This window comes from Trichomonas vaginalis, chromosome II (assembly GCF_026262505.1).
Source record: "Trichomonas vaginalis G3 chromosome II, whole genome shotgun sequence".
Classification (NCBI taxonomy): Eukaryota; Parabasalia; order Trichomonadida; family Trichomonadidae; genus Trichomonas; species Trichomonas vaginalis.
Window position 1 is genome coordinate 14,595,915 of NC_067204.1, and position 22,736 is coordinate 14,618,650.

Below are 22,736 nucleotides of genomic sequence, written 5' to 3' on the forward strand. Positions count from 1 at the left end.
TTTTTTTATCCGATAGAAAAGATGACAGAAAAATTAACTTTTTACATAGCGCCAGACCCTTCTTGCCCACATCTTTTTAAGCCACAATATATAGACATAGAACTAAATAGAGAAAGCGAAATTCTACAAACAGAAGAAAGCGAAATTCTACAAACAGAAGAAAGCGAAATTCTACAAACAGAAGAAACATATAGAGACCTAGATAACGAAAATGGATATGCGCTATTCTGGTTAGATTGTCCTTATGAAATGTATGAAAAAAAGGCTTTATATGAAGAATATAGAAAATATTGTCATGAAAACGATATAAGACCAAGCTCTAGAGAAAAATTCTATGCTGGTATAAAACATCTTTTCGAAGTTCGGAATGGCAAATATAGAAAGAAATAATTTTTCTGAGTAAATTTTAAAAAAAAATATTTTTTTATCCGATAGAAAAAGATGGCAAAATTCATCTCAGTAAACAAGTACATGTCAGGACTTAAAGAAGAACTAGACCCATTCACATATTTGAATGTTTACTTCTACCATTTTGAAAAGTCTTCATTCAGCAAAGTTTGGAACATCGAACCAGTTAAGTTTGCTATTGTGACTAAAAATGGTGCGAAATTTGAAGACTTAGACATAGAAGGTTTGTTAGCAGTCAAAGAAAGTTTTGACAGAAGGTTCTCAAACCTTAAAGAAGGCAAAGCATACAAACTTGTTATACCTTATGAACCAAAGAAAGCAGACGACTATGAATATTATGAGTCTAAAGTTGTAGAAGTTCAAGGTAAATTGGGTAAAAAGATTTTAGAGTCTAAGCCAGTGTTTACTCCTAAAGAGGAAGAGAACATTGACATTGACCCAGAAATGTTCTAAAAATAAAATTTTATTTTTACATGTCAAATTTCTTTTTCTCTGGAACTGGTTCAGGTTCTTTCTTCTCTTCTTCTTTTTTCTCTTTCTTTTCTTTCTTCTTCTTTTCTGGTGGAGTTATGTCAAATTTGGCGCAACTATATTTATGTAAAAGTTCTTTGTCCTTTAATAGCTCATCTATTCTGTTTTCTATTTCATCTTCAAGAACAGCGCATGTGTCTTCTTTGCATTTTAAGAACTTTTGTTGGACTTCATCTTTCCAATCGGCGTCATCTCTGTCAACAAGTCTGTCATTGACAAATTTTAAGACTGCTCTGCTTAATGTTTTATGGTTCTTGTCATATTCCCAAAAACAGAACTTTAGAACAAATTCCCCTTTCTTGTTTACACTATGTAAGATTTTATGGTCGACAGATGTTTTGCTGTCGAAAAGCTTGTCTCGAATATAGATAGCGAAATCGCTAGACATTTTCTAAAAGATAAAAATTTTAATTTTTCTAAAAATATGTTAGAAAAAAAGTTTGCTGACATTGACAAGAAATTTGAGAATGTTTTAAACAAGAACAAGAGGAAGTTAGAAAATGCTCAGATAAAGCCTATACATGACAAGTTCTTATTTGCTCAGAATGGTATAACAGGTCTAATTGCACCACCTGGGTCGGGTAAGACTTTCACTTATCTTAAAATGGCTGCACAACAACAAGAACTAGATGAGAAGAACCCATTTTATGAGTTAGTTGTTATTTGTAGTACTTCTGGTCAATTTGACCAAACCGTCAATTCGTTCAAAGATATTATAAAGAAGTCTAAGTTAGTATGTATAAAGGATACTGAGTTGTTAGATTGGATAAAGAAGTACCAAAGAAGAGTTTTGAAGTATAATGCTATAAATGAGTATATAAATTCTAAGTTTAAAGACCCAAATGAGGAAATGCAGAGAATATTAGAGAAGAAACACTTCAGAAACAAACAGAAAGAGATAGAATACATTTCGAAGAAATTGCAATCTTACGATTGGAAGACATACCCTCATAGGTGTCTTCTTATCTTAGATGATTTCGCCTCTCATCCTTTGTTAAAGAATAGAGAACAAGACATGTGTCGAATTCTTAAGAAGCTCAGACACTTTAACATCTCAGTTGTCATTTGTGTACAGACAGCAAAGAGTTTAAGTAAGGATGTTAAAAGAATACTTACTGACATTATACTTTTCCCCGGATTGTCCGAAGACGATTTCATGGAACTTATGAAAGAGTCCATGGCAGGTAAGTTTGACAGACATGAACTATGGGAGAAGTACAAAGTCATACAAGACCCTCATACTTCTTTCAGAATTCATATCTACGCAAACAAAGTTCAAATTGTAAAAAGTCAAGCTTGAAAAATAAAGAGTTCATTTACTCTGCTTGTTTGAAGTTGTCAAAATACTCTGTTATTTTTTCCTTTAACAATGACAAATCTTCTTTGAATGTAAGAATTGTACAACCTTTAATATCATATTGTGTTTGAGGTAACGTATCTTGAACTATTTGTTTCACATCTTCATTTGGAGTCATTGAAATCGGTAAGTTTTCGCGATAGAACCAATTTCTGTCAGATTTGTAAATCTTAGCAAGGTCGTAAAAGCTTTTGTTGTTTCTTCTGACTAAATGCAACATAACCATGTCACTGTCTTCTTCTTTCTCCATATCTTCAGTATAAATCATATACTTATAGTTCTTTTCCTTACCTTTTGGTACCGAACGTGGTATTCTTTTCTGAATGCTTTTGTCTTTTGCTTCAATGACTTCATCTTTTGCTTGAAGTTTCTTTTCCATCTCTTCACGTTCTTGTCTATGAATTTCGTCAAGAAGTCTGTAAACATGCCATGCATAACGAGGAGAAGCCCACATTGCAACTGCATTTACTAAAAGTCTATGTACATAATATCCTCTTAAATTTATTGGCAAATTTTTACGATTTTCATGTGTTTTATGCAAGACCGAAAAAAGTCGGTCTAGAGAAATTTCACTCAAAAGTTCTTGTGTGCTTTGGTTTTTGAACCAGTCGTCTGCGTGTTTAGTGTCTGGAGCAAAACATGCTGTCAAAATACTTTGCATTTGGTACATATCGTCTTTGACCGAACGAATGAGACGGAGTTGTTTGTTAAACTGAACCCACTCATATTCTTCATTTATGGCTTCATGAACGATAGCAGTTGTTGTGTTCTCTGATGTTGACATATCTGTCCTTACATACAAAATAAAAAAATAAATAAAAATAAAACTAACTTTATTTTTTCTATCTTAAGGAAATTCACTGTTTTCATGAGTTTTAGGCGACTAAGGTTTCTTACCTACTCGCTGTTCTTCACTGTTTTCATAGAGTTTTAGGCGACCCCGAAGGAAGTCGGTCTCGCTGTTCTTCACTGTTTTCATAGAGTTTTGGCGACTAAGGTTTCTTACCTACTCGCTGTTCTTCACTGTTTTCGTACGGAATCTCTTCTCTCAGTTTTCCGAGGGAAGCAAGCATATGCCATTTTACTCAGATTTTTGGTCATTTTTCAGTAAAAATAATGTTTATGTTAGCATGTTAGATCTAACACGTTTTCTAACACGTTTTCTAACATGGTCTAAAACACACAAAACTCATGAATTTTCATGATTTCATCGTACATGTTTTGTCAAGACTTTGTCATATGATTGCTTCTCTCGGTTTTCCGAGGGAAGAGATTCCATGTTTTGTCAAGACTTCATTGTAAATGACCAAAAATATATTTTATGTTAGCATGTTAGATCTAACACGTTTTCTAACACGTTTTCTAACATGGTCTAAAACACACAAAACTCATGAATTTTCATACGGAATTCAGCAAAAATAAAGTTTATGTTAGCATGTTAGATCTAACACGTTTTCTCACCTGTTTTCTAACATAACTATTTACAAGCGTTTTACATGGTATATGTTGCGATGGTTCATGACTCTAAACAGTTTTGTAGCTTCTATTTCTTCGCTGAGGATATCGAATGTTTTAACTATGCCGAAAGTCTCTTTATACTTCTTCTTGACGTCAGATAGAAGGAAATCGTCAGCAGTTGGATAGTTTTTGTTCAGAAATGTCAACATGTCCATTTTATCGTCTGCTGGCTTTTCTGCTTCTTTCTTTAAGTCAGCATAGTCGTTTCTCATACGTTCTATCTCTTTGACGGAGTAGTTATATTTCCTAATTGCTGCCTTACATTTTGAACATTGCGGGTTCATTTTTGCGTTATATTCTGAAACCTTACCTGCTAAAACAACCAAGGCGTCAATTGCTCTCTTCATCTCAAACATAGCGGGTCTTATTTGTTTGTTCCATACTTTACATCTTCTATCTTTATCTCTTATCTGCCAAACACATTCAGCAACTAACGAAACAAAGTTGTCGTAGGTCTTAAATTCTTCAGATTTATATATGTCAGAAACATTCTTATATACCATGTCGCAATCTTTGTCCATAACCTTATGGTTGCAATGAAATCCTAGAAACTCATAGTTTACCTTTCGTATGAACTTCTTTATTTCTACTGAGTCAGTTGCTTTGACTTCAATTTCGTCGAATTCAGGAATGGTTAGTTTTTGTTGCTGAATTTCAGGTAGTTTAGGCAAATGGTCAATAATGTCCTCCATTTCATAAAGATACTGTTCATTTGTTTCATCTTTCGCACTACAGTCTAAATTACATGTTAAAAGTTCCTGCTTTATCTTCTGGATTTCTGTTTCAAAAGTATATGAAGAAGGAATGAAGCTTTTCATCTCTACTAACATTGACGTAGGATTCATGACTAACGAGTTTGGTGCTGTTGTTTGAAGTGTTGTAGAACCTATTGTTGAAATCATGTCTTTTATACAAAATAAAAAAATAAAAAAAAAATAAAACTAACTTTATTTTTTTATTTCGGGAAAATTCATGAAAATTCAAGAGGTTAGAAAACGTGTTAGAAAACGTGTTAGATCTAACATGCTAACATAAACTTTATTTTTGTCTGATTTACGCTCATTACGAAGAAGTTTCGACAAAACATGTACGAAGAAGTCTTGACAAAACATTTACGAAGAAGTTTTGACAAAACATTTACGAAGAAGTTTCGACAAAACATTTACGAAGAAGTTTTGACAAAACATTTACGAAGAAGTCTTGACAAATTCAAGAGGTGAAAAAACAGGTGAGATCTAACATTCTACCCGACATTCTCGTCAAATACAAAAAAATACAAAAAAATGACACTTTTTCATTAGATAACTGTTATTTTTTGACGAAGTGAAGATTGACACTTCGTCAAAAAAATCCCTGAAATCATATCTTTTATACAAAAAAATGAAAAAAATGACACTTTTTCATTAGATAACTGTTATTTTTTGACGAAGTGAAGATTGACACTTCGTCAAAAAAATCCCTGAAATCATATCTTTTATACAAAAAAATACAAAAAATGACACTTTTTCATTAGATAACTGTTATTTTTTGACGAAGTGAAGATTGACACTTCGTCAAAAAAATCCCTGAAATCATATCTTTTATACAAAATAAAAAAATAAAACTAACTTTATTTTTTCTATCTTAAGGAAATTCATGAAAATTCATGAAAATTCATGAGGTTAGAAAACGTGTTAGAAAACGTGTTAGAAAACGTGTTAGATCTAACATTCTAACATAAACTTTATTTTTGGGTCCTTTACACTCATTACGAAGAAGTCATGACAAAACATTTACGAAGAAGTCTTGACAAAACATTTACGAAGAAGTCTTGACAAAACATTTACGAAGAAGTCATGAAAATTCATGAGGGTGAAAAAAGAGGTGAGAAAACAGGTGAGATCTAACCTTCTACCCTAAATTATATTTTTTGGTCCGGGAACAACTTTCTCTCAATAGGGGCTGTGGCATAATCTTTGCGTAAACGGTTCAGACCTTCTTCGAACTCTTGGTCTCTCTTCGATTTGGATTGAGATTGGAATTGCTGGGGTGGAGCTTGCTGGAACATCCAAGGGTTGGGGCAGTAAGGCATAGGCTGAGGAGGGTAGTTCGGGAAGCCTTGTGGTGGGTAGTAACCTTGAGGTGGAAATTGGTAGTAAATCGGAGGTACTTGCTGGAACTGAGGTGCAGGGGCTGGTGCTTTAGGTTCCTCTGGTTTGGGAATGGACTGGGTTGGTGGGACGTGGGACATTCGTTTGTGTCCTGTCGGAAGGAAAAACCTTTCCTGTCGGAAGGAAAAACTTTTCCTGTTGTCCGGAAAAACTTTTCCTGTTGTCCGGAAAAACTTTTCCTGTTGTCCGGAAAAACTTTTCCTGTTGTCCGGAAAAATTTTTCCTGTTGTCCGGAAAAACTTTTCCTGTTGTCCGGAAAAATTTTTTCTGTCGGAAGGAAAAATTTTTTCTGTCGGAAGGAAAAATTTTTCCTGAAGTTCGACCAAAAAGTTCTCAATTTTCGAAAATTTGAATGGTTTACGGACAGACAACTGGAAAATTTTTTCCTGTCGGAAGGAAATTTTTTTCCAGTTGTCGGGAAAATTTTTTCCTGTTGTCGGGAAAATTTTTTCCTGTTGTCGGGAAAAATTTTTTCTGTCGGATGGAAGGACTCGGAATGCCAGAAGGATTTGACGAGGCAGTTTACCTAATTGAAATTAACAACTGCGTAAAAGACTACTTGCGCAAGGTCATGAAGCCCAAGGTCAAGTTCACCGCTATTTCTGGAAGGTCTACACTTCAGCTCGAGACTTCGACTGGAATTCCAATTCAAATACCAGAAAACACTCCTTTCGACGACATAAAGCAAGCAAAGAAAGAAGCTCTTCTCAAGTTCTTTGCCAAGCGTCCTTGGATAAAAATACCAAACAGAGAGAGTCCAATTCCACGAATTATACAAATTCTCAGAGCACTGTTCCACTTCTCGGGTCAGCCATTCTACATAACCTGTGAAGGCGACATCCAACCAGTTCAGTAAACATCTCATTTTAACTCACTTTTTTATGTTTTTTGTGAAAGTGTCAAAAATAAATTGTTTTCATGAGTTTTCTACGATGTTAGAAAAGTTGTTAGAAAACGTGTTAGATCTAACATGCTAACATAAACATTATTTTTCAATACTTTTTCAGCACTTTTCCGTAGTTATATATGAAAGACAATTCGAGATAAAAGTCATAGTACAATGGAATAATATGTTGCACACCATTTGTTGTGAACCAAACTTGAAAGTCAGAGAAACTGTTACTAGGTGGTTCGTAGAATTTAGAAGCAAAGTCATAAAAGTCCTTACCAATACATAGAAAACTATTGTTGCTTGAACTGAAACTTGCATGACACATAACATTTTGAGGGTCAAACACGTTTCTATAAACTGTCAAATCTGCTGGTGGAAGTATAAATTTAAATGGACCATCTGGTGGTAATGGTTCGTTCTGGTTTAGTAACCGAAGAAATTGTGCCCAAGAACGTTTGTCTACTTTCCAAAATAAAAACTCTGTATCTCTTGGAGGGTTAATTTCAATCTTTTGAAATGAAACGGTGGAGTTCATCTTGTCATATTCTAGTTTCAGATAGTATGTTCCATTTAGTAAAGAGTCGTATTTTTCTTGAAATTCCCAATAATATTTGTTCATTTGAGTTTGAAAGTCATTTAGAGTTTTCTCAAGACTTTCGTCTGAACGAACTGTAAAGATCTCATTTCGTCAAATTTGTCTATTAGACCACCAGAACCTTTATACTGCCCATGAAAATATACTGCGAACATAAATGCGTTAGTTCTATTTGAAAACAAAACTCTTCTAAATCCTATTGCCTTTGCATCTGAAGGACTTTGAAGCCAACGAATTGGATAGTCAAACCTGTATATTCGGGATGAAATTTCTTCATCTGAAATAGTCCTACCAGCATTTGTAAAGATATAGTCTAACGGTTTTGTATCTGCTACTTTTGTTCTTTGTTTTTCAACCTGAAGCATTTAATATATGTAAAAATATATTGTTTTAAAATAGTATGCCATTTCATATTTCTCATCTAACAAACAAGTTTCCCAACGGTCTTCTCCAACAAACTCAGCGTACATTTCAAATAAAATTAAAAAATGTCACTTTTTTAAAAATAAATTTTTACTTCATGCAATGTTTTATTTCTGTGCCGTCTTCAAGTATGCCCCAGTACTTACGCTTGGAGAGGACATGAACTTCAGAAAATACCTTATCTAGCTTAAAACAGCCCATCTTTTCACTGACCATTCCCATTTCAATGAGTTTGTTGTATCCTTCTTCGTTCGTCATGAGTGCGTCAATGTTCTCATAGTAAACCTTCACTTTGGATTTGACTTCGGAGAAGAATTTGTTGTAGTTGTCAAGGACTGCCTTTGCGAACTGAGGGTAAGACCAATGTTCGACAATAGGTTTTAATGTGGTTACTAAGCCACTTTGACCTTGAGTGAATTCGTACTTCAAAACAAAAGGAGAAAACCTTTCAACAAAGTTGTCGACCTTCTCATAATGTTTACTCTTCATCTCTTGAGGTTTCTTAATGGAATATCCCCATGTCGAATTCATAAGCAATTTGAGTGTCATTGCAAGTTTGGGGTTTGAAGCTTTCCTAATATCATACAGTTGTTGTATGACTTTTCCAACTGTATAGTTCCTTCCCGGGAACTCACCATCTTCGTTTGGAATTCCAGTCGGAATATATTGGACAAACCTCATGTATGCAGCGTTAAGGTCGACATAGTATATCTTTTCGTTTGAGTCGAACTTGTCGCAACCAATTGGTCCAGTTTGTGGAAATTCAAGTGAGTCTCTTATCTTCTGAGAAACTTCTCCTGTTATCTCATAAACATCGTCGAAGCAACCTGTTTCATATAAAACCTTCTGACCTAACTCAGATGCTCTCCAATACAATTTGACGTCAATTGGATGTCTCAATGGAAGTTTGTTTATAGCATCTTGAAGTTCTTGCAACCTCATTGGAAGTTCTTCTGGTTCAGGTTGGTATCCGAACAATCCAACTCCTTGTGGAATTGTGTACTTCTTTTGTACTAGAACTTTGTCTGGAACAACTTTTGGTCTTGCTAACAGTGAAAAGTTTGTTTCGTCTTTTGGTACAAAAGTTTCTGTCAGCTTGTCATCTGGAATTGGTTCCAACAAACCTTTCTCGAAAAGAATGTTTACAGCTCTGACAATGTTGCACTTGCCTTTTCCGAACAATGGGTTTGTAAGACTTTCGTTCAACATGAAGTGGTTGTGGACAATTACAATCTTCAACCATGGTAAATTGAACTCAACAACATAGTCGTCATGTGAAGAACCTTTAGCTGTAGGTATGTTGACTCGGATATTGACATTTGCCAACGGTGCAATTTTTGCCAATTGACCTCTGAGAATGTACCTTGTCTTCACACATGACTCAAGATACTTCATCTTCTCATCTGTAACAAGACCAGAGTTCCTGAGACATGTAAGAATACAAGGTTCATTGACAATTGTTTCAATTGAATTGTAAATTCCATACCTTGTCAAGTCAATGTCAGACTTATTTATGAACGGGAAGTATCCAGCATGTTGTCTGACTGCTTGAGGGTTAGGTTGGTACCATTCGAACTTGACACTTGCAATTCCTTCAATTGCATTCAAAATGTCTGAGTCGGAGTCAACCATTTGTTCTCTCTTTGTAGTCTTGAAAGCGTCAAGAAGTTTTGCAGCTGTTTGTTCATTGCCATTTGCATAGTAAATGTGACCATCCAAATCCGTTATGGTCAATCTGAGATTGTGTCCTTTCTTATTTCCGTCTTGAATTGCAGCAAGTACACCCATGAAGCCTTCTTTGTTCTTTCCTTCGTCAAAGTTTACTGTAAAGGTTCGACCAGATGTAATTTGACTTCTAACTTCACGATACTTTTCATATGCATATCTTGTTCTTTCCATGGGAGCATGACCATCCTCTGCACTACCTTTTTTCCTTCTCAAAGGATGCAATTGTTCGTCATGTTTCCAGTAGAATCTGGCAAAGCCGTCGTGTCCTTCAACTTGAGGTTCACTAACATCGAAAGGCATGTCCATAAGACGTTCTTCTTCTAACCTCTCTAGTCTGTTTGGATAATTTGCACGTGCTGTTTCCAAATCCATTTCGTAGCGAAGACCAGCCAGTTTGTCATAGACTTTTATGGGTCTTCCCTTCCTATATTTAAAATTCTTCGAAACTCTCCAACCATATCTTTGCAACTCTGCTTTTATTCTAGCAGATTTTCTATCCATTCTATATGGGGGCATTTTTATAAAAATAAAAAAATATTTTTTTCTTTACTTTACATAACCGCCTGCTGCCATAAGTCTTTGACGCCAACCCATACCAGCTAATGAAGGTTGACTTGGTTTAGTTTCCAAACTAAACTTTGGTTTTGGTTTATCTTCAGTTTTTGGTTTTTCTTCTTCTATCGGTTTTTCGTCACTTTTCGGTTCCTCTGACTTTACTTCACTTGCAGGAACAGTTGTGTCGTCAACATCTTCATAAATATCATATGCCATTTGTTTTTGTTTTCCTTTCAACTTTTTGTGTTTGTTGTAAAGTTTAGAATATTTCGACTCTAAGTCAATGAGATGTTCTATAATGAACTGTTGGTCAGTGAAGTAAACTTTTCCATCTGTTGTCTCGAAAGCTCCTTCAGACTTCAATATTTTATTTGTGAGAGTCTGTTTCTTTTTTGAGATACTTGCCGTTCCATTTTTATGAAAAGTGACTTTGTAGTTAGGGTTTGTATTTCCAGACCTGGCACTTTCTATTATTGAATTTTTCTCTTCATCTGTAAGTTCTTTGACAGGTTTTGACAATGGTTCTGAACTTTTTGTTTGTGGTGTCAAATCTACCGTTTCAACTTCTTCGGTCATTTCATCTCAGTAAAAAATTTTAGTTTGGTTTGTTTTCAACTGGTTGTTTGTTTTTTAAGTCGGTCTAAAACTTCCTGAGGTATAGGAAGAACTTGACAAACACGTTGTGTAACTGCTGGAAGCCGACAAATCCATCTTGAACCCATTTGTCTCAATGCTGTATTGTTCATTTCATCTCAGTAAAAAACTTTACATTCCCCACGTTTGAGGCGGTTGAGGTTGGTTATTGTTTACCCACTGTTGTGCATGGTTATATCCTCTGTTAAAGAATCTTTCACCTTGGTCCATATAGTGTCCTGCTTGGTTATAGTAGTCATTTGCTTTGTTATAATAGTTTCCTGCTTGTCTTCCTACATTGTCCATCCATCCTTGAACTTTTCCTCTTGTTTCAGGATTTGGAATAAGATTTGTTGCATCTCGTGCTACATCCCAACCTTTCTGTACAGTTTGTATAATAGGTTGTGCTCTCTTAAGTATACCTAATGTACTCAAAATCTTCCTTCCAACTCCAAATACACCTCTGCTATTGTTCCCACTGCGGGCAAAAATCTGATGCAACTCCTGCTAATGCGCCAAATAAACCCATTTCTTATAGGATAAAAAATGACGAATCCAAACAAGGACCCCTATTGTTTCTAAAGCGACAAAGAAAGCACTCATGGTAAAAATCTTTTAGTTCAACACCAAATGCTTGGTTTATGGATATCTTGGAAAACATTCGAGAGTTAGAACAGATGGACCACCATACTGGCTAATATTTTGTCGGTCAAAACACAAGATACTGTGAAGCCATACCATTATGGTCCAAAAATATTTTAGATGTGAAAACTGCTTGACAATATTCGTTGACAAATACCATCCAACAAAACTGACATGACTGTGAAAGTTCTTTCAAATCAGATGATATTAAAAACTATCTGCGTCAAAAAATGTAAACCAATATTTCATTGTCGACCAAAACCATTCTGCTCTTGGTGTCATTGACGGTTGTATAAAAATGTTAAGAGACCTAAACCAACCACAAGGTGGTGAAGCAAATGAAATTCATATGACGACAAATATAGACACTTCTCCATGGCAAAGATGAGACAAGTTTTTAAATATTTACAATAGCCGTAAACAAAAAGGTTTGGGAAACCACTCCCCCGAAGAAATGAAAAACAACCCTGACTTAGAGAAAGACTATATATTTAATAATTTAGTCAAAAGAGACAAACAAGAAAGAATGCCGGGCTTCAAACTTCAGAAAGGTGACAAAGTAAAATAGAAATACCTAAACGCGACCCATATGAAAATACTATTGACTATGACAACAATGGGAACCCGACAGGTACTCACATTCGTGTTCGTAAAAATAGAAGAAAGTATACAAGAGAATATTATGAAGTTTTAGGCAAACATGGCAAAATGTACACACTGCAAGCAGAAGATAAAACTACTATTGTCAGACCTCGTTTCAAACTTGTCAAAGTTCAAGGTGGTATACTTTCAAAGACAGTTCCTAACAAATATAAGACAACTCCTGACGAATATGCTAAAGAAGTTGAAAATGACGACTAAGCATTTCTATACCATGCGTAAACTGTCATGTAAGGTGGCATGTAGTCTTTACTTTGTCCCGTTGTTTGCGTATATCCTGAAACGCGATGTGTATGGTTTCCTCCTCCCTCAGTGTTACTCCAGTAACAATTTATAGCAAACTTAACGTTGTCTTTAACATCATATCCTTTACCTTTTGTCATTGCTGACCAATCCCAATATCTATGCTTATGCCAACCTGCTTGAGATGTACTTAAATCTATGTAGTGACTGTGTGCAGGTAAATTTTCACCTGAAATCGTTTTACTTCCACCTGTTTCCTTTGAAGAGTTTGCACAATACAAAAACCTGTCGACTATTTGAGTCCAAGTTCCAAAACCCAGAACTGTTTCTGGTCTGGTAGAGTTCATTGACGTATAAATAGAGCCTATAGGATATAATGTTTGAAGTATTTCTGTCTTTAATGTTTGAAGCTCTGTTTTGTCTGCTTTCTTGTCATATAAATCTTGAGCAGTGAATTTAATATTATGTTCATCCTTCATGACATAAACATCTTTACATCTAATGTTTCTCATCGTCGTTATGTCGTCATCCGATGTTAAACCTTGTGGAAAGTTAGGAGGTTTACAATATAATGCATCCCCACCAGTTTCTTCAACCGTTCCTTCAATACTTTCTATAGCAACAGTTGTAAAACTTGTATGTGTATGAGTCTTATTTGCTTTCTTCTCTAACGCACTAGCCACATATTCCTTATCCGCTTTCTTTTCAAGGCTAACGTTTAAGTCTGTTATTTCAGATATAGAATGTGTATGAGTCTTTTTAGAATATTCGTTTTCAGCTCTTGTCACTTCACTTGACATTTTATTGTCAACATATTTTTTGTCTGCTAGTTCAGGATGAGTATGTTCTTTTGTTGCATAAGCATTGTTAGCTCTTTCTTCTTCTTTTGCTATTGCATCGTCTACATATTCTTTGTCAGCTTTGTTGTCAACATCTGCTTTCAAAAGAAGTTCATTTATAGGTTTCTCGTTTAAAGTTCCTTTTGTTGGATTTATACAGACAGTATTGTTCTTGTCTTGAAATAGAAACTCATCTGTCATTGGGTTTAATGTCAGTTTTAATTTCCTTCTTTCAATGACTCAGATATCTTAGAGTAGTTTGAAAAGTTTGTTGTTGTTCTTATTTAGAGCTTGCATAATGAGTTGTCGGTTGTGTTGTATTTCTCTCATAGACGCTGTTTCATTTGACATTTTTATTCTAGATAAAATATGCTTTCAATAGAAAAAGAAAATTCAAGAGTTGCTACAACTAAACCATTAGATGAACTTTTTACTAATGTCGGTCAAAAGTTTGAGACAGAGACCGTAAAGCATGAAGCTATCGTTTTGACTACCCATTAAGATGGCTAAGAGACCCATCCGTCACAAAAGCTATTGGCTTTCGTAGAATGAAGTTCATTTCAGAAGCCATACATGGTTTCCCATTTACGGTCGGTTTTGAAGTTCGATACTATAACAAAGAAAAACGTATGTATGAGAAATTTGAACAGGGAAAACTTTTACAAGTTAGTTTGCTTGTAAACTTAGAAACAACTCTTCAAGCTTTTCAAGAAAAAAAATAAACGATATCTATATCGAATATGCAAACCAGTATAACATTGACGAGGGAGAGTACCATCTCGATATTATTTATGACAGGAAAAATGCAACTGTTAAAATCAATAGAATAGAAGACCTTGGAGAAAACGTTTATATTTCTACAAAATATAACAACTTGGCATGGTATAGATTTATGAGGATGTTAAATCAGCCTGCAGCATATCCAGTACACCCAGACTTTTATGAAGTCGAAAACCCTAATGGAACATATGAAAATGTTTTCGACCCAGCTGCTATTATTGTTCATGCTTCATTTTCTGGCGCCCAAAACTCTTTCTTATGCTTGGCAAATGACTTTTACGAAAAACCTACAAAGTTATACGAACCACCAAGTGGAAGTATTTCAGACTTTCAAGTATGGTTACTACAGATGGAAGAAAAAGAATAATTCCATTATACCATGCGTTTTACTTAGAACTTAGTTTCATATACAACTACTATCGAACGGTAAAAATATAACTTTTTAATACGGTTGAGGTGTTGGATTTGGTTGCCAACTAGACTGTGGGCAGGTTCAGGCTGTTGTATAACAGGAGCTTGTTCTTCTGGTTCAGGGTCTTTAGGTATAATACCAACGAACTGACCTACTCTTTTACCAATATTTTTGACTCCGTTCCAAATTCCTCTTCCTACGGTTTTTATTCCATTCCATATACCTCTTCCAACATTTCGAAAGAAGTTTCCAATACTACTGAAGAAACCCATTTTACTATATGTAAAAATCTAATGTCCGCCTAGTCTCTTACGTTTCCTGTTGAGTTCCATAGCATTCTTTAACTGGAGCTCATACATTCTGTTTTCTCCTCTGGTAGAAAACATATTCTGGGTCAACTCCTGTGTTCGCGTCATCTGCATAAAGTTGTTTATATCCCACTTCAGGGTTTGTATAAAACTCTTTCCATCTCATATTTGCATACCATGTGGCAAACCTAACGCAGCGTCATTTGACAGGCAGTTTGCATTTGTACATCTGTTGGCACTTGACCATAGTTTGCCATTGCAGTTTGTATTCTAACTTCATTTGGAATTCTCTGGGTTTGGTTGTCCAGGTTGCTGTGCATTCGCTAAGTTCTGTGCGTCCATTTAATATTAGATAAAAATATCTCTTACGAGTACATATGCTGAACATTTGCAGGCATTGGTTCATCTTCATATTCTCTGTACTTTTCTGCCACGTCAAATAAATAAATGACACAATGGAAAAAACCTAAAACAAGTAGCCTATTTCAAACCACATTTACTTACTAATAAAATTTCTTTGTTATGACACTTTCTCCAGTTTATAGGACCTCTCTCATATTCTATCTTGTCATATCTAAACTCATAGTCATGTATTCCTCTAACCATTTCATAACGGTTTCCAAACCACTTTTATCGGATGTAAAGTAAAAGCATGGAGTTATGTATAACGTCTAAAGTTTCTAAAGAGTCTCTCAAAGTCCAGTCTACTTGGTATTGAAAATCCCATGTGTTATAGAACGGCGGGTCCACTATAAAGAAAACATTTTCCTTGTCTTTATATTTTTCATACAACTCTGTCCAACGACATCTCACAAACTCATACCCTCAATATATTTCTATGTCCTCTTGAAAACATTTGTATAGTTAAGATATAAAACGTTTGACAAATGTTTTCAATGTCATGAACTCTTATAGAACCACTATATAATAGTCTAGCAGATATACTATCCCAGTCTATATATTCTGCTTTTTTCAAAACCTCTCTCACAATATTTTTCTTATCTAATGGTATACGTTCCATCTTACCTATAGGTATCTTTTCTTTTAACTCTTTCAATATATTGTTTGTGTCTGGAATATGTTTGAGACGGTCCATATAGTTGTCGAAGTCATTGCATATAATCTTTGAGTCTGGGAATATTGTATGGCACAAATGGGATATATAGAAACTTCCACCGAACAAATCTACAAATGTTAGACCATTCGGTAGTTTCTTAAGTTCTCTCAATATAATATCTTTACATTTACTCTTATTTCCAAAGAACGGTAACGGAGGTTTTGTAAAATTCATTTATATATAATAATAAAAATGTTTTTCCTGAAAAGTGACAGAAAAGTGGACAAAGCATGAAAAACATATATAATTTGTGAAAAGCGACACATTATATAATGTTTTCGACCCAGAAGAAGGCTTCTTCCCAGAAGCAATGGAGGAAGAAGAAGGACCTCCGAATTCAACCAGAAGACTAACAATTTTCCGAATAAAAACTTCATTTATACTAAACATCTTCGGGCTAGAGGGCACGAAGTGCCTGGAAGCCCCACTACCTTTTTTTTTATGTTGAAGGGTTGTGTGACTTTTTTTGTAAACGTAAGAATTCATACAATATTGAACGATTTTGTATCATTTTTTTTAACATATGAAGTAAAAAATGTATGATTCTTACGGTTTTTATTCTTACTTTTTGAATAAATCAAGATTTAAAAAATTGACTTCTTACGTAAAATTAAAACTAAGTTAAATTTATTTTTTTATTTTTATTTTATAATAAATGAGTATAACAACTAATTCATTGAAATCTTTAAAGTTCACTAATTCAGAATTAGAAAATATTTTAGAAAATTTTGGAGACGGTTCTTATCCAACATATATGCAGAATGTGAAAGAGTTTCCCAGATTGTTGAATGAATTTAAATATAACGGACCAATTACTAAAAAGGCTATAATGAGATATTTATATCCCAAAAAAGTTGAAAAACAGGAGAATATTCCTCTTTATGGTCCAGAGGACCTGGGCTCAGAGAGCCTTGAAACACCTCCTGAATATTTTGAAGAAAAAATTAAACAAGATGAATATTATAACGATGAGATTGAGAAATTGGAACAATTAAGAAATGAAATAGATGAAAAAATTAAGGAATTGAGAAATGCTGAGAATGAAGTAGAGGGTTTAATGAATATCCCAGCTTCAGAATCAGAAGTTCAAAAATCACATGAGGAAAGATATAAAAATTACTTTTTGGAATCTACTAAAAATTTATTAGATGGTGATATTGACGAAACACTTTCAGAAGAAGGCACAAAATTTATTCATAAACATAAGTTCATTTATTGACGATGGAGATTATCCATGTATATTACTTTCACCTCCTCTTGATTCTGAAAAATTCAAAAAAGCACTGAAAAATGTAACATATGCAACAAATACGATTAAGAAAGAAGACCATGATATTTACACAAATTATTATTTAAATAAATGTACAGGTGTTGATAAAGTTTTTGATTTGTTAGATAAAATATCAAAAGAAACAATTGGAACATATAAAATTTTATGCGATTGTGGTTTCATTATTGAAGATACCAATAATGTTTCATATGAAAGAACAGCACCGAAGGAAGACGAAGTTGAAAGGTCTATACCATTCGTTATTAAGAACATAAAAGATATGAAAACTTATAAACATTATATTTATTCATTTATTTCAGAAAAAATGGAAGCAACCCATAAAACATCATCTCATCATTTTATAGCTATTCATACATTCCTTTTCAAAGTTGTGAAATTAAATAAGACAGGAATTAGATTTAATGTATCAGGGTACGCATTCTTGAGTAAATTAAAATGTATTCGTCACGTCGCAGATGATAAAAATTTATGTGTTCTTAATTCATTTTATGGACTTTAGCCCTGGACTCTCTGAGTCTCGGACTTTAAAAAAATAAACTTTATTTTTATTTATTTTTTTTTTTATTCTTACATAAATGAACAAAAATGGAACAGCTAAAATGAATGATAATCAAATAAGAGAAGGTAGAAGGTTATTTAAACGCTTCTATAACATTCCTGATGGTGTTAATCCTAAAACTCGTAGAAGTTATTTAAATGAAGCCATAGATGCATATGAAGGATTTGACATTTCATCAGAAAGTGAGATTAGCAAGAATGTTAAACGTTAATATTGATTTTTATTATTGTGACCCTCAACCAGAAGACGTAGACATTAACAAGGTAGACTTTCCATTAGTGGAATCAATAATGATAGATCCAGAATTTGAAACAGTAAATATTTTATTAACACAGAGTCCATGTGGAAAACTTCACGCTGACAGAATTACAGACGTTGAAGCACTCACAGGATATAAAGTTTGCCCCTTTTGCAAAGAAGAAGTTTATTCTATCCGTGATGATCCAGAAAGGAAAAACCAAAGAAGATTTTTAAAACATTGTGAGAAATGTAAAGAAAATAATGGAAGATTAATTCAAGACGTTCAATTGCAAAACACACAACAACCATATGCACCACATATCACGAAACAGAAGATATATCAATGGCTATTAGCACATAATTTGCAGGAATATTATAAACCAACAAGATATTATATTACTTTTGACTTCGAAACATTAGAGACTAAAGAAGAACTTCAACTTTCTGAATGTGCAACTTTGAACGCTTACTTAAAACCATTTATGGTATCATCAACTGTCAAAATAAAGCCGCAAAGCGGCGAGGTCGTAGACCGTGATAAAACATTTACGAGGAATTTTTGCTTAACATCAAGTGATTCGTTCATCTCTGATTGGATTGAATTTTTATTTTCAACCTGTTCATTAGTTGCTAAATCAAATATTGAACAATATGAAGAATTAATGAATACATTAAATGAGAAACAAAAGGAAGCAATGAAAGAGCTTTTAGATGAAGAATTTAATAAAGTGAATATCATTGGTTTTAATTCGGGAAAGTTTGATTTAAATTTAATTCTTCGTGATTTAAATACTGCAAAATGGAAGATAAAATCAATGCTGGGTTCTTCTTCTCAATTTAAGCAATCATAGTAAAGAAAACAAACTGTCCATATGAATTAAGATTTATTGACATCAGAAATTATATAGCGGGTGGAACATTAGACCAATTCACTCAAGATTTCGGAAACAATAAATCACGTGTTAAATCCTTTTTCCCTTATCAATTCATCACATGGGAGAATTACGAAGAGAATTATATAAAAAGGAACCATTCACTCAAGATTCATTTTATTCAGCATTAACACAAGAAACAATATCCGATTCAGATTATCAAATATATCTCAATGATGCTAAAAATTTTAAGAATAGATTAGAATATTTTATTCATTATTGCAATAAAGACGTTGAAATTATGATTGACCCAATTGATAAAATTATCGAAGAAACATTTGTTTATAAAATTGACATGCTTCATAATCTTTCTTTATCATCGAATGCATCAATGATTCGTTACGCGTTAGCATATAAGAACTTCAATCCTAACGAAACATATCCAGAAGAAGAAAATGTGGAATCAAGTTTTGAATTAACAAAAAAGTATTGGAAATATAAAATTGAATCATATAAGAAACAAGATGAAAAGCGAAAAGAGATACAAAAACAATGTTTCAATGGATGACTATCAATACTATCACGATTTAATCCTTTCATCTAAATGCAAAATGTGTGGTAAAGCGTTTACATATGCAAATAAACCAACATTGGATAGAATCGATAATGAAAAACCACATACCAAAGAAAATTGTCAGTTAATGTGTTGTTATTGCAATGTCGTAAAATCAAATAAAGATGAAGATGTTCAACGTTTAAGAATCAATTTAAGAAATTATGCATTAAAAAATAATTTACCAATGACTTTAGATTCAGTTGAAGCTTATCACATTCTCCGTAATGGAATTACTGGTGGTCTATCAAATGTTCAACATCGTGTTAATCTTAAAGGAATCACGCACATTAATAAACTTTCATATAATCCAGAAACTAAAACTGTATCAAATGAGGACACCACCAACATTATGACTCATTTCGTTGGAGTTGACTTTAATTCATTATATCCTTCATCATTTTCATCTAATCCTCATGATTTCATTCAATATACTGACCATAAAATGTATATGCCGGGAAGATTGAATGGTGTTATCATTTGTGATACAGCAACAAAGAAAGCAAAAGCACTGGGAATTATTAAGAAGAAAAATACTTTATTCGTGGCTGAAGTAAAGGGTCACATTGATGAAAAATACATTAATGATTACATAAACTTTTTACCGATAATAAGAAACTTAGATATTATCACAGATGAAAAAACAATTGGCAGTTTTATGTATAATTACATGAAATCAAACAATCTACCAGTTGACCAGAAACAGAGAAAATTAACTCAGTTAGCATCAACACACAACCAATATCAACCATTTTCTTCTTATTATCTTTGGTATCTAATAGACAGATTTCATTTTATCATTGATGATATTCAATCAATTTTAACATTTACGAAAAACACTTGTTTTAATGAATTTGCGAACGAATTTATGAACGAAAGACAAAAGGCTGAATTAGAAGGAAATAAAGGAAAAAGTTTATTTTGCAAGATTTCACTTAATGGATCATATGGTTACGATGCAATGAATACACAAAATTACGCAAAGACTAAAATAATGAATGCACAGAAGGCACGCGTTGCATGTATGTCAAATAAGTTTAAAAACATAAGAGAAATAGTGAAGATACATATCAAGTGATGCTCAAAGATAGATTTTATAGATGTGATACATGTTTACAAGAGGCATTCTTCACTTTAGATAATGCTAAATACTGGTATTTGGTTTTCATTTATGATTTTATGTATAAATGCATGAATGTTAATCGTTTTCATTTCATTGAAGGTGATACTGATTCATCTTATTGGGCAATCGCTGGCGACCCAAATCTTCCTAACACTCAAGCATTTCAAGCAATTGTTACGATAAACAATTTTATGATAAAAACATTTTCAAATTCGCACCATTTGATTTCTTCTGTTTTGATGAGAAATTTAAACCTAAATTAAAGAATAAAGCTGAAGAAAAAGCACATGAGAAGAAGTTATTGGGTTTAGCAATTGAGAAACAAGGTGATAACATGGTTGCTTTATGTCCTAAGTGTTATACATCATTCAACGGTTCAATTGATGGAAGTGATTTTAAAAAGATTGCACAAAAAATGAAAGGTGTTAGTTTACGACAAAATAAACAATTAACACCTAAAAATTATTTGGATATAATAAATGATAAATTGATATTTGATGGTCAGAATATTAATTTACAACTTAAAAATGGGTCAATGACTCGCTTAACAATTGGTAAGACTGCATTAACAGGAGCACACACTAAGGCTGTATGTTGTGAAAATGGATGTTGTATGCCATTTATTTAATAAAATACCACAGAAGAGACAAAAGGAACCGTTAATGATGGTTTTGATACTATGATTCAAAGAGGTGGGCACCCTTAAAACATTGATTTTATTTTTATATAAATGGATAACACAGATTTAAAAAATTTAATTGCTGATTTAGTACTTAATCAAAAATTTCTTAGTTATTATGAATTAAAATCATATCTCCAAAAATATAATAATAATATAACGGGTGATGATATGGAATATTATTATCCATATTATAAAAATGAAATTTTGAAATATCATAATAAAATAATTTCTGAAATTAAAGACAAAATTAAAAATAATGAATATTCAAAGGGAAAAACTAAATCACAGCTTAAACAGTTGAAAGATTTCAAAAATAAAGTATTAACAGAAGAAGATATTGATGAATTATATAAATTATATAATCCTGAGCCACAAAAACCAAAGGAACAAAAACCAAAGGAACAAAACACCCAGGTCCTTCAGACCATAAATGATGCACAAGCTTTAATTTATGATTCATTAGTTAAACCATATTCAACCCGACTTTTAAATGAAGATCAACTTTTGGAATTCATCCTTCAACATAAACTCGAAGCGGGAAAGTATATCAAACCTTTATATACAGCATATTTAAAACAAATGAATAAAATACATCCAGAATTAATGAAGGAAGGAATGAAATCCAAAATCAAAGCAGATAAAATTAAACCACCTGCAACACCAAAACCTCCAACGACAGTACCGCCTCCTCCTTCAGTTAATCCTTCATCATTCACTTTATTATATCCATTTCAAACATTAAAGAAGCAAAAAGATTTTAAAAAGGATTTCAAGATATTAAATAAACCAATTGACCCGAAAATTCAACCGTTAAAGGAAAAATTTAGTCGCCCTTCATTTGCTCCATATCCATATTCATACGAAATCGATCATCTGGAATATTCAAAAGGAAACGTTACTTATTTATTTGCCATTAACATTAACACTAGATATTTATATTGCATTCCGGTGAAAGGGAAAACAGAACAGGAAACAAGAAGAGCTATTCAATACTTACTAGATCATGAAAGAGTAGATAATATCAGGGGTGATGGTGATAAAGGATTTCAGGCAGCTATGACTCATTATTTCCCACAAATTAATTTTTACTTTTCATCCTCTCCATATACGTTTCATAATAAAATAGTTGATGCGGTAATGAGAACTCTTAGAGATGCGTTAGGGGTTAACGGTCAGATATACTGGGATGGAAATCATGACTCCATCATACAGCAGTTAGTATATTATTACAATAATACATGGCATAGAACTATAAACATGAAACCCGTGGAAATGAAAAATGATATTTCAAAAGAATGGGAATATATTAGAAAGCAAATGGAAAGTTGAATGATGTTAAACGTGAACAAATTAATTCGGGGCTCATGAATTTTAAACAAGGGATAAAGTTTTGATTCATCTCGATTATGGAAAAACTGATAAATCAATGACAAAAAGAAGACGAAGATTTGACACAATAGCTGAATTTGTTAGATATATTAACGGCAATGCATTAGTTGAAGTTGACAATAAATTAATAGAAATTCCGATTTATTTTATTACTCCATTATATTTAAATAATATTT

General features: G+C 33.2%; 13 protein-coding genes and 5 pseudogenes across 18 annotated transcripts, besides 2 other annotated features; 9 read left to right on the forward strand and 9 right to left on the reverse strand.

The window, feature by feature from the left end:
* Positions 1-13,404: part of a mobile genetic element that runs on past the window's edge.
* Positions 22-390, forward strand: TVAGG3_0544900 (uncharacterized protein; the record flags this gene model as incomplete). Its single annotated transcript, XM_051237995.1, has 1 exon — positions 22-390. One exon carries the CDS (start codon positions 22-24, stop codon positions 388-390), a length of 369 nt encoding a protein of 122 aa, XP_051095819.1.
* Positions 442-861, forward strand: TVAGG3_0544910 (protein of unknown function, DUF4108 family; the record flags this gene model as incomplete). Its single annotated transcript, XM_051237996.1, has 1 exon — positions 442-861. One exon carries the CDS (start codon positions 442-444, stop codon positions 859-861), a length of 420 nt encoding a protein of 139 aa, XP_051095820.1.
* TVAGG3_0544920 (uncharacterized protein) lies at positions 878-1,327 on the reverse strand (the record flags this gene model as incomplete). The annotated part of the gene is made up of 1 exon (XM_051237997.1): positions 878-1,327. The coding sequence occupies one exon, from the start codon at positions 1,325-1,327 to the stop codon at positions 878-880; it is 450 nt and encodes a 149-aa protein (XP_051095821.1).
* Positions 1,544-2,239, forward strand: TVAGG3_0544930 (protein of unknown function, DUF4106 family; the record flags this gene model as incomplete). The annotated part of the gene is made up of 1 exon (XM_051237998.1): positions 1,544-2,239. One exon carries the CDS (start codon positions 1,544-1,546, stop codon positions 2,237-2,239), a length of 696 nt encoding a protein of 231 aa, XP_051095822.1.
* TVAGG3_0544940 (uncharacterized protein) lies at positions 2,256-2,675 on the reverse strand (the record flags this gene model as incomplete). The annotated part of the gene is made up of 1 exon (XM_051237999.1): positions 2,256-2,675. The coding sequence occupies one exon, from the start codon at positions 2,673-2,675 to the stop codon at positions 2,256-2,258; it is 420 nt and encodes a 139-aa protein (XP_051095823.1).
* Positions 3,778-4,716, reverse strand: TVAGG3_0544950 (organellar and viral DNA polymerase type B; the record flags this gene model as incomplete). Its single annotated transcript, XM_051238000.1, has 1 exon — positions 3,778-4,716. The coding sequence occupies one exon, from the start codon at positions 4,714-4,716 to the stop codon at positions 3,778-3,780; it is 939 nt and encodes a 312-aa protein (XP_051095824.1).
* Positions 5,715-6,044, reverse strand: TVAGG3_0544960 (uncharacterized protein; the record flags this gene model as incomplete). Its single annotated transcript, XM_051238001.1, has 1 exon — positions 5,715-6,044. One exon carries the CDS (start codon positions 6,042-6,044, stop codon positions 5,715-5,717), a length of 330 nt encoding a protein of 109 aa, XP_051095825.1.
* Positions 6,446-6,689, forward strand: TVAGG3_0544970 (uncharacterized protein; the record flags this gene model as incomplete). The annotated part of the gene is made up of 1 exon (XM_051238002.1): positions 6,446-6,689. A coding segment is annotated over one exon (244 nt), but the record flags the coding sequence as incomplete, so codon positions are not given.
* TVAGG3_0544980 lies at positions 6,957-7,816 on the reverse strand (annotated as a pseudogene). The gene has a single exon. A coding segment is annotated over exon 1 (860 nt).
* On the reverse strand, positions 7,965-8,807 carry TVAGG3_0544990 (DNA/RNA polymerases family; the record flags this gene model as incomplete). Its single annotated transcript, XM_051238003.1, has 1 exon — positions 7,965-8,807. A coding segment is annotated over one exon (843 nt), but the record flags the coding sequence as incomplete, so codon positions are not given.
* TVAGG3_0545000 (uncharacterized protein) lies at positions 9,264-10,103 on the reverse strand (the record flags this gene model as incomplete). The annotated part of the gene is made up of 1 exon (XM_051238004.1): positions 9,264-10,103. A coding segment is annotated over one exon (840 nt), but the record flags the coding sequence as incomplete, so codon positions are not given.
* Positions 10,149-10,520, reverse strand: TVAGG3_0545010 (phage tail repeat-like family; the record flags this gene model as incomplete). The annotated part of the gene is made up of 1 exon (XM_051238005.1): positions 10,149-10,520. One exon carries the CDS (start codon positions 10,518-10,520, stop codon positions 10,149-10,151), a length of 372 nt encoding a protein of 123 aa, XP_051095829.1.
* TVAGG3_0545020 (phage tail repeat-like family) lies at positions 12,290-12,682 on the reverse strand (the record flags this gene model as incomplete). Its single annotated transcript, XM_051238006.1, has 1 exon — positions 12,290-12,682. One exon carries the CDS (start codon positions 12,680-12,682, stop codon positions 12,290-12,292), a length of 393 nt encoding a protein of 130 aa, XP_051095830.1.
* A 548-nt stretch (positions 13,405-13,952) lies between the features above and the next one.
* TVAGG3_0545030 lies at positions 13,953-14,392 on the forward strand (annotated as a pseudogene). The gene has a single exon. A coding segment is annotated over exon 1 (440 nt).
* Positions 14,393-16,373: 1,981 nt separating this feature from the next.
* Positions 16,374-22,736: part of a mobile genetic element that runs on past the window's edge.
* On the forward strand, positions 16,447-17,478 carry TVAGG3_0545050 (annotated as a pseudogene). The gene has a single exon. A coding segment is annotated over exon 1 (1,032 nt).
* Positions 17,839-18,842, forward strand: TVAGG3_0545060 (annotated as a pseudogene). Its single transcript has one exon. A coding segment is annotated over exon 1 (1,004 nt).
* On the forward strand, positions 19,314-20,989 carry TVAGG3_0545070 (annotated as a pseudogene). Its single transcript has one exon. A coding segment is annotated over exon 1 (1,676 nt).
* On the forward strand, positions 21,220-22,065 carry TVAGG3_0545080 (uncharacterized protein; the record flags this gene model as incomplete). Its single annotated transcript, XM_051238007.1, has 1 exon — positions 21,220-22,065. A coding segment is annotated over one exon (846 nt), but the record flags the coding sequence as incomplete, so codon positions are not given.